The sequence below is a fragment of the Haliaeetus leucocephalus genome, unplaced genomic scaffold, assembly GCF_000737465.1.
Source record: "Haliaeetus leucocephalus isolate CR32 unplaced genomic scaffold, Haliaeetus_leucocephalus-4.0 Scaffold151, whole genome shotgun sequence".
Taxonomy (NCBI): Eukaryota; Metazoa; Chordata; class Aves; order Accipitriformes; family Accipitridae; genus Haliaeetus; species Haliaeetus leucocephalus.
This window is the reverse complement of record NW_010972587.1, coordinates 15625826-15635952: the sequence shown is the minus strand read 5'-3', so window position 1 is coordinate 15635952 and position 10127 is coordinate 15625826. Positions and strand designations below refer to the sequence as shown.

Genomic DNA, 10127 nt, shown 5'->3' with positions numbered 1-10127 from the left:
GCCCTTTCCCGCCGGCGGCCTGTGGAGCCGTGAGGGGATGAAGGGGGGGGGCGGTGTCAGGGGGTTTAGGGGACGGACGGGGAGGGTGGGGCCCGGGGGGAGGCTGTGTCTGAGGCAGCGTCGCCCCCGACAGAAAGTCGGCGCCAGGCGGCCCCCCCGCCACCCCCTCGGTGGGAGAGAGCGGAGGGGAAAGGGTGAAACTCGTGGGCTGAGAGAAGAACGGCCTCGTGGGGCAGAAAGGAGGAAAGTAATAACGGGAACCGTAATAAAATGACAATAACAATAAAAGGATTGGAATGTACGAAACAAGCGATGCACAATGCAATTGCTCGCCACTCAACGACCGATGCCCAGTTAGTTCCCGAGCAGCGATCCCCCCCCAACCAACTCCCCCCAGTTTATATACTGGGCATGACATCACATGGTATGGAATACCCTTTTGGCCACTTTGGGTCAGCTGTCCTGGCTGTGTCCCCTCCCAAATTCTCGTGCCCCTCCAGCCACCTTGCTGGCTGGGCATCAGAAGCTGAAAAATCCTTGACTTGTTGTAAACACTGGAACGCTGATGAAAACATCAGTGTGTTATCGACATTCTTCTCATACTGAATCCAAGACATAACACTGTACCAGCTACTAGGAAGAAAATCCGCTCTATCCTAGCCAAAACAAGGACATGTAGGAAAAGCATATTGGAATATAAAAAGAGGGAATGGGAGGTGTCTGGCAGTAAGCAGAGTTACTGACTGAGAGGAAAGAGTTACCGTCTCTTAGGCCTCCATGGATCACACAGTACCCTTCTACTTGAAATGTGGCTGTTGAAATCCCTTTTGCAGCTCAGTTCTGTAAAGGTTATGTGCCTGTCTCACAGTGAACAGTGCCCTGCGCAGCACTCTGCAAACCAGCAACACCTGGTCCCTTCCACCTTCCCTTTGTCTTCCAGGTCTGTAGTGTGCTTGGCTTCTGGGATGGGATGGGCTTAAAAGAAGTAAAGCAACCTGTTATCTATTTGAATTCCTCCTTATGCATAAGCACGCAGCTCACCGGTCCCTCCTTTCCCTGGAAAGGCATCACAGATGCCTAGAAAGGCAGACAGGCAATAATTTTTATCAACACCTCTTTCAATAAGATTTTGGTTGCAAATCTTCTCTAATACGTTTTTCAAATGTGATTCTAGTTCACGTGGTGTTTCATTACCTTTTACAGGGTTTAGGTGGATTTGCAAAATTATTATTTAGTATTAGATATATTTGTTATAAAAACCATTGGAAAAAATATCATTGTTACTGGCTTAGAATGTTGGTATTCTTTCCACACTTAAACATCTAATAGGCACAAATCAGGTATTAGTCTGGCCACAAGCACTTTTATGTGCATTTAAAGGATAAATGAGATGTTGGGGCAAGCCAGTTTTCAAAAAAAAAAGGCGGGGGGGCAGCTCCTAGACTTCTCTGTAGCATTAACGTACTTAATTTAGTGCAGCTTCATAGTTTGTAACGGACTGTGATTTGACATGTACCTACTGATTTATACTTCATTTTAAGAAAAAAGAAGTGGATGGTCCTGTGGGAGACCATAAACATCTGGAAGAATTCTTTCAGGCTTCAGCATGTCCTTGTATAGTCCCTTGCATTGAAAAGATAGAGTCCAATACAAACAAAAAAGAAGTTGGCTCAGATTTTGGTAAATGAGAGAAAAGGAAAAAAAAAATCCTAACCACAATGAGGAAGCTTGATGCTGCTGCAACATGATTTTGCTGGATTGAGCCACGATAAAATAGCAGCATAAAACCAGGAAAATACAACGTGGTTCAGCACACAGATAGCTGGGCCACAACCTGAACTTGTCTGTTTTCCCTGGAGAAAAGCAACATATTGCTGCTCAGTAAGAAATGAGGTCGATCTGTCTGCCTTTCCATATCCTCCATATTATTAGCTGACACTAAAACATCTTTCTGTTCTGATTTTTGTAGGGGGCTTTTTCTCCACCATCTTTTCCAGTTTGTTTGGAACTCGAGAGATGAGGATTCTCATCCTGGGACTGGACGGAGCAGGAAAAACAACCATTCTCTACAGGTTACAAGTTGGAGAAGTTGTTACCACCATTCCAAGTAAGTGATAAGTCCCTTAGTGAAAGAAGTCGATTTGCCTGTAACTCTAACATGTGAGCTTTGTCAGCTGAACTCGCTACACACTTCTGTCGTAAACAAAAGGACCTTACGTTGTGGGAGCCTTGCACTGTTGTATTTAAGAACTTTCTTGCATAACAGTATTACAGTGTGCTATAGGAGTACTGCATAAAGGAATATCTTATGCTGCCCTGCTGAATGCAAAAAATATTTGACCTTAAGATTGTTACCATGATTTGGCAGGCTTTTCTTGATAGGTTAAATGGTAACTGTTGACTATATAAGTCTTTTGTGTCTAAATATAGCTATAATGTGAACTCCAGAGATCATTATTACTGTACAAAAAAATATTTACATAGGATGATGTCAGTGAGTCATACCTATTTAATTTCTTTTTTTTTGACAAGGGTCTTCAGTTCATTATGTAAACATTTCTGTTTAATGCAGAGAAGAAGAAATCAGGTGGTTTAACTTTACATTATGTAGAAGGTGTAGCAAAACTCAATGTGAGATCTCATGGAAGGAGATGATGCTTATTTAAAAAATGGAACTGGTTTCACCAATTGTCTCAATGTTTATGCAGCCATACTCACCTATTGCGAACACCCAGATGCGTGTGCCAAAGTGGTCTGGCCAGGATCGCTCTGTGTAACGTGAAGGACAAGGGACACTTGGCTTTTGAGTCCCCGTCATGTCTCTTGGGTTCCTCCTGAATGGCCACGATAAACTGACTTTGGTCAGGTCTTTCTTACCTTTTAAAAGAAGCCAGCAGTTTACTCTGCCGTAATCCTTGTGCCCTAGGGTTTTGCTTATTGCAGCCTCCATAAATTTTAGGCAGTTTGCATCCATCATTCACTTCCCTGTGTTGTGTTTCTCTGGGTCGGCAGGAGAAGGAATGACATACGTGATGTGCTGTAACCTTATTGCCATCTTCCACATACCACAGCGTCAAGTCTTCTGCAGAGAAGTTGGTTCTGCTGTGGTCTTACAAGAGCGCAGATCTGGTGTTGACAGGAAGGACATGTTCCTTAGTGTTTTATTGCTGTCAGTTAGGTACTTGATTATCAAAACAGGCCATTCCTTTAACCCTTGCTCTGTTTCTTTTGGTAAGTTCAGGCAGGCTTCTGTTGATTTTTAACAACCTTAGCATTTGTTACAAATCTACAGTATGTTTATAATGTGGTTTTTATCATTCAAAGAAAAAACTTACTGCATTATTTTGAGCCATAAATGTTTGTTGGGCTAACTTCGCAAAGGGCATGAACTTCATTATGTAGCAACAGAGAATTTTCAGGTCTGAAAATTTTAAACTAAGTAAGTAAGTGCTGTAATGTTCTTCAGAAATCTAAAGAAAAATCGCCAACAGTGAAATTGTTTAACTTTGTTTCAGCCATTGGCTTCAATGTTGAGACAGTGACTTACAAGAATCTGAAATTTCAAGTTTGGGACTTGGGAGGACAGACAAGCATAAGGTAATGGATCTCTTTTAAAAGATACAATTAAAATTCTCTAAAAAGTGCTAAGTTCTTGGAATTCTCATAGCTGGCCCTTTGGAAAATTGGTTAAGTTTTAAAAACAGCCCAGCATCAGAAGAGCACTTTGATCTGACAGAATTCAGTTAGTAAAACCTGTTTTGGACTACAGATTAGAAAGAAACAAGTGGCTGTTTTCACCTGTATGCAGTTTTGCTTTGCAAAATGAGCTTGCTTGTGTAGTAGGCAATTGTGTAGCATTTTGAGACAGAAGGAAGTGGTGGGAACCTAAAAAGATACTTAAGTATTCTTAAGAATGCAAAGCTAGGAAGTTGAATTTAGGTATTAGGTTGAATTTAGCTTTGCAAGTTTTGTAATGAGTCATTATATGCATAATTGCTGTGATCTCTTCAGTAGCCCTGTATGATCTCTTTGTGATTCCTTTCTGCATGCTAGGTAGTAAGGTGCAGTTAGTAAGGTGCAGGTTCCTTCTGTTTTCAGCTTCAGCAAGAAAGGTAATTCTGAAAAAGGTGGGGTTTTTTGATCCTTTTTGATTACTTGCCTGTATAAATTAGTCATTTAAGATTTCTCTGTTTGTACTTCGGTGACCATGTTTATCTATGGCAGAAGCTTGCATTTAAACTTTTTGTTTCGTTGTCCCTCAGTTATGGACCTGATGTCCTGCAGGCTGAGTCCCAAATGAATCTGTCCCCAGCACTTCTATCCTCCCCTCTTTTCAAGCTGCTTGTTGGTTTGGTTTTTTCTGCTATTGAAAGTATTTGTACTGTCTGTTCCTTTTTGTAGCCTCTTGAGGATATCTTCTTGCTTCCTGGGGCCTTTCACCCCAAAGACAGTTTTTACTTCCTCTGGGTGATCTGGTTTTCATTATCTGGCTAAAAAGCACTGCTAAAAGTGCAAATTATATGACTGGAACTTATCTTTCTTCTGCAGGCCCTATTGGCGGTGTTACTACTCAAATACAGACGCAGTCATTTATGTAGTGGACAGCTGTGATCGAGACAGAATTGGCACTTCAAAATCAGAGCTTGTTGCTATGTTAGAGGTAAGAAAACAAGGATGACATTGTATCAGTAGAACAGAAATTGAAAATTTTTTTTGGAGCAAACGTGATATTGATTCAGTTAATCAAGCGAAGCTCAACTTCACTTTTGAAACTTCAGCCCTTAGAATAGGCCTGTGCAACACTTCTGACTGAAAAACACTAACTATGCTGCAGATGTTTCACGGTTTTGTGCAGCATTGTCTGCATTTGTCTGTAGCCTTTTGGTCATGTGAAAATTTATCTGTTGGCAAGGACAGCTGCTCAGTACTTCAGCAGTGGCAAAGTCAGGCCCTGAAGGATTAACAGTAATTAGTATCCTACTGTGTGTGTTCTGAAGCTGAAGAACATACATATGTAGAAACAGGGTAATAAGAGCAAGAAGATGAGCTGAGCAAAACTCACCCCCTCCACCCCCCCAAATTCCTGAATTCCTGCAAGTTTTTTGATATGCCTTGTTAAATCCAACTACCAGCTTGTTTCATAATATAACAAGCATAAATAGCCATATTTTGAAATTGCTCCTATGTGGTATTGTGCTGGAATTGAAAGTAAGTACCATTCTTTCACTGAAGAATTTTGTAAAGAACAAAAATCAGAAAACTGAAAATCATTATGAGAGCTGCTGAAGCTTCTTTTCATTCTATGGATTTTTTCTGCTTAAATAAATTCAATAAAAGTCTCTGCAACAACCTGTATGATTCTGCTTGGGTTTTTTAGGAAGAAGAGTTGAAGAAAGCCATTTTGGTGGTGTTTGCAAATAAGCAGGACATGGAACAGGCCATGACTCCCACAGAAATGGCAAACGCGCTTGGCTTACCGGCTTTGAAGGACCGAAAATGGCAGATATTCAAAACCTCTGCGACTAAAGGCACAGGGCTTGATGAAGCAATGGAGTGGTGAGTAACAACAGTCTTGTTATGCTACCTTCATTAGAAAAACAGCTGTTACAGGTTTTAGTTTTTTTGGGGTTTTTTTTGAAGACTGGATCGGTAGAAGGTCTGTCTGACAGAAAAGACAAGAGTCCACATTAGAAGAAAGAGTAGCTTTCTCCTGAAAGTATTTCAACATAATTGAAATGACTTTCCAGTAAAGTGACTTAACCTTTTTCCTAGGTTGGTGGAGGCCTTGAAGAGCAGGCAGTGATACAAAGCTGACTGCTGCAAAGAAGTTTCAGCTATATCCAACAACCATCCTTCTTTCTACAGACAGGTATTTTCAGGCCACAAATGCTTGTAAATAGGACAGATTTGAGTTTGACTCCTGTAACATGGATGCCTCTCTTGATTGTAAAACTGAACCAAGTGAATGTCTGTGTACAGTATGATATTCCATTTCTTTCTTTCTGTTTAAAAGATGTACTTACATTAATTTGTATAAAAGTCTTACTGGCTGGGAAAGGGGTTTTTGTGTGTGTCCCTCCCCCCCCTTTGGTGGTTTTAAGTTTGAGTGGCTATAATATTCATGTAATTAAAACACTAATAAAATCTGGAACTGTCAGCTGTACTCATGTGTGTTGCTTTGCTAAAGGCTGCTCACTTACAGAAACAAGTCCAGCTGCTGCCAGTTCTAACCAACAAACAGCCATGTAGCTGAACAGTTAAGGAAGTCTCCTGAAGCTGCTGCTGTTATACCTCAGAATCCTTCAGCACAGATGTACTGTTAGAGTGTAGAGTGAAGGACAGCAACAGAGATAGATAATTAGCGTAGCCCTAGCTGTTAACATAGCGTTGGTTTTCTGAGAGGAAAATAAATGTCTTCAATAGCCACCTACAGCCCTGATGTGCCAGGGCCACAATCTGGATTTAACTTCCACCTTCATAAGCTGTTATTCCTGTACTCTCAGCTTGGCCAGAAATGACAGTTAAGTCGCTCAATATAGCTGCAGAAACTGAAAGACGAATCAAAGTCATGAGGCAGATTGTTTTCTCTCCAGGAGCTAGGATGTGCACAGGCATGAACGCAGTCATCACATAACCTATCTTTTAAAAATGAAGTAAAATTTTATATAAAAGATCATGGTGGTTGTCCATTCATCTGTACATGCTGTGGTAAATACACAAATTGAAAAGCTTTTAGTTAAGATCCTAGATGACAAAGAGGAGATGAAAAAATACCAATAAATACAATTAAAATATGTAAATACTTTTTCTTTTAAAAACAGTAGTTCTTTAGCTTGAAATTACTCTTTATAAATTAATCCTCGAGGAAGGAAAAAGCCTTTTCATTCCACCATTGCTAAATCTTTCACTGCATGACTTCGAGGTCTCTTGGCCTTGTAGGTAGGGCGCAGGGATTCTATTTTTCTCTTCCTGGTTTCTGCTTTATTCTTATGTCTCTTCAGCTTCCTCCTTGCAGCAATGTCAGGGTTTGCTACAGTCTAGTGAAAAAGAACACATTTGTTTGTTGCAGCTAAACAAACAACTGTCCCTGTAAACATCAGGTACTTCCTAAGAAACTGGTGACTGGTAAGACAACGCACAGGTTTTCTCAGGCTCCTCAACACTGAGGGGATTCCGGCTGCTCTGCCCCAGTTTACCACCACTCTTCAGGCAAGCCGGAAAGCACAGTGCACTGTCAGCCAGAACCTGCCCAAGGGGCTGAGCTTAAAACAGTTTCTTGTGGAGTTTCGGAAGTGAAACAAGGAAACTGTCCCAATTCTGGATGAAGTTCTTCCTCAAGCTCACCTTCCCAGTCAGCTCTCAAGCCTTCAGAGAAACCCTATTTCTTTTTCCCAGAAGAGAAAGCAGAATCTTACCTGCAACGCCCTCTGCTTTTTCCTCATGGCTCTTTTCCGATTGGCCTGTTTCTGCACAGAAGAAAAGGCAAGCGAAAAAGCCTCCAGTCCAACTAACTTCTTGAGCAGTTCTATGATTTCTTGGGAGAGGTTCTTCAGTGTTGGATCTAATAAAACAAAATGAACTTGCTTAATCTTTTCAGCATATGGAATGAAAGCCAAGAGCCCAGTAGGGATTCCCCTTTCTTTACTGAAAGATGACTGTACTGATTTGTCTTGCCCAATATCCTGTAGAGACCAGAGCAAGGACGCTTGTGAAATCTGCTGGTTCTTCACCAGCCTTCCCAGAGGACCACAAGGGGCCCTTCACACAGGCAAACAAAAAATAATGTTTCTGAGAAGCAAGAGTGTTTTTCAAAAGGATAATGGAATCCTAGAGGTTATTAAAAGTATATAGCCACCAGGGCTCTTCTGGAATAGGCTTTGTTGGAAATAAAAATGATTCCAGCCTTGTCAGTCAGCATCTCTGCCCAGTATGCACAGTAAGGCCTGGCTGAATGGTTAGGATCACTGGTTAATTACAATGATGTATTAACTACAATCACTGAAAAAAAATATATTGGGGGGGGAAGGCCACAAAGAGATGCTAAGGGAAAAGTGAGAGCAGGGCAAATGTTTCCCTCAGTCTTCCAACAGATCCCTCTTCCATGTGCTTGTACAGCCTCCAGAGAAGCTCGTGTAAGCTGCTCGCCTCCACAACATCCTTCAGTGACAAGTTCCCTGGGTCTACATCCCCCATCATGTGAAAAACCATCTCTGCAATTACTCTGAAAAATCATTTGAAGGCTCCTGCTTCTTGTGCTGGTGGAAAAAGCAAAAAGTTGATCTTTATCCACTCACAATACTGTCAATTTCTACCATATCTTTTCCAAATCTCTTCTTACTTGCCTAGCTAAAAAAAAAATGGTAGCCAAGGCAGCTGTTCCTTACCTAGAACACTGTTACTGCATTCCTCCAAGTTTTTTCGGTTCTCCTGTATCCTTTCTGAGATGTGGGGACCCAGTGCTCCACACTAAATTTTCATGGCATATACAAACCACAGATTAACAGTAATCTTTTTTTTGGTTTGTTGTCTGTTCTTTTCCTGACATTGGATTTTGCTGGACTTAACACATTTTCATGAACTACCTAAACACCAGTGTCTTGCCCCTAAGCCAAGAGTCCCTTGTGTTAAAATGGGAAGTTGGTTTGTCTTTCCCCCACCAGGCGCAACTTCTTAAGATCTTTTAAACAAACATGGATCTCCAGGGAGAAACGAGTGTTGTTGCTCAGGTAGCGTCTAGCAGGACAGAGCAACCTGGACTCATTCAGGAGGAAGGGAGAAGCTCTGTGCACCGTTCCGCAGGCGTACGCCTGCCCGCACACAGCCCTCTTCCCCTGCCTGTGAAGGTTCCTTTCTTTCAGTCACTGTGCACATGTGCCACACACTAAAGGTCATTTTCTCTTATTTCAAAAGGGGGAGCTTGGGGAAGACCACCACTGAACTGGCAATTCCAACTTGTACAGTCCCTTGCTCTACTGTAACACAAGCTACCATAAAAGATACGGTGGTTTACATTAAAACCGAAACACACTTTTAACCACAGGGCATGGATCTTCATGCCCCGAAGCCTCACAGCAGATCTAACATGGCAATTAAAAAATAATGACACTTGGCAACAGTCTTGTTCTGACTTCCTGAAGAGCCACGCTCCGTTCCTCTCTTCAGCAAGGACTCCACGAGTCTGCCACCATGAGTCCACCTACGAGTACTGAGCTTTTTCCACTACATCACAGACTCAGGCTTTACTCACTTGCATGCAGGAGCCTGCCTAACTTTATTCCAGTCTTTGTCAACACATAGATTTTTTTTTCAGCTATCATACACTCTCCTCCTTTCCTGATACTTTAGTTAGACTACAAGCAGGTGAAATTCACTGATTACGGCATCTATGCCGTAATCACTTACCTTGCTCCGCATAGGTGCTGTTCAGCTCCCTGTACAGAGGGGTGAGAATTGTTGGAAGGTACGGCTTGATCCTGTCTTTCCCCAGATCCACCGAGACTGCTCCCAGGAACTTAAAGATGCAGCTTCTCTGAAAATGAGCGTGTGGGACATGAAGTAAGGAAGGTTGGAAGGACAGTGTCTACCTGAACTGCTGCAGGAGGGCTGCGCATCACTGTTCAATGTACAAGGCATGGTTTCAGACACCTGAGTCAGAAACTCACTGCTGTTACAAGCTCTTACTGCAGCCAAGTACAGCCTTTAGATGAGACACAACCCCACGGGATCAGTAAATGTGTGTGAGCTGTGACTCCGCTGCATTGGCAGCTGTTAACGGTTTGAACAACGGGCTTGTTCTCACTGTCCTCTACCGAGGCAGCTGAAGACATGAAAGCTCAACCTCTCCAACTGTGCACCACGGGGAACCACAGTGCTTTTCCTCACACTCTCCCACGCCCTCCCCTTCTCCTAGCAAGTAACTCCACACTGCCATTCCCCCGCCTGCATCAACTTAGCACTCTTGGGCTTTCAAAGGCAGTGCTCTGTCCCCTTCAGCTTGCTGCCTGGGGGTTTACCACCCTTCCACCACCCCACAAGAAGGCTGGAAGCATCAGCAAGGAGAGGCAGAGTGGCACAAGCCTTTCCTGAGAATCCCAAACTGAAATGCTTGTTTCTTTGGCACCTACTAA

At 42.5% G+C, this 10127-nt stretch overlaps 2 protein-coding genes across 3 annotated transcripts in view; one reads left to right on the top strand and one right to left on the bottom strand.

Annotated features, from left to right (window-relative positions):
* The first annotated feature begins 1819 nt into the window (after window positions 1-1819).
* Window positions 1820-9726, top strand: ARL1 (ADP-ribosylation factor-like 1). Of its 2 annotated transcripts, XR_774008.1 has the most exons (6): window positions 1820-2107; window positions 3516-3597; window positions 4549-4660; window positions 5378-5556; window positions 5773-5869; window positions 9488-9726. XR_774008.1 is itself a non-coding variant. In XM_010561934.1 (5 exons), the coding sequence occupies exons 1-5, from the start codon at window positions 2017-2019 to the stop codon at window positions 5801-5803; spliced, it is 495 nt and encodes a 164-aa protein (XP_010560236.1). In that variant the 5' UTR covers window positions 1829-2016; the 3' UTR covers window positions 5804-6160. The 2 variants fall into 2 exon arrangements, 1 of the variants encoding a protein (XP_010560236.1); XM_010561934.1 differs by lacking the exon at window positions 9488-9726 and having other exon boundaries at window positions 1829-2107; window positions 5773-6160.
* The window catches only part of UTP20 (UTP20, small subunit (SSU) processome component, homolog (yeast)), a 62924-nt gene continuing 59437 nt past the window's right edge, over window positions 6641-10127 (bottom strand). The window contains exons 60-62 of the mRNA XM_010561989.1: window positions 9403-9529; window positions 7416-7561; window positions 6641-7037 (exon numbers count right to left, since the gene is read on the bottom strand). Of these exons, the coding sequence (XP_010560291.1) occupies window positions 6882-7037; window positions 7416-7561; window positions 9403-9529 (429 nt within the window). The 3' untranslated portion in view covers window positions 6641-6881. The remainder of the gene's footprint in view (window positions 7038-7415; window positions 7562-9402; window positions 9530-10127) is intronic.

Bases quoted from the DNA above. Each gene is read 5' to 3' on its own strand.
- ARL1 (XM_010561934.1), top strand. From the start codon at position 2,017: ATGAGGATTCTCATCCTGGGACTGGACGGAGCAGGAAAAACAACCATT. The intron at 2,108-3,515 runs GTAAGTGATAAG...ACTTTGTTTCAG, and splicing joins AGTTGTTACCACCATTCCAA to CCATTGGCTTCAATGTTGAG. The intron at 4,661-5,377 runs GTAAGAAAACAA...TGGGTTTTTTAG, and splicing joins AGCTTGTTGCTATGTTAGAG to GAAGAAGAGTTGAAGAAAGC.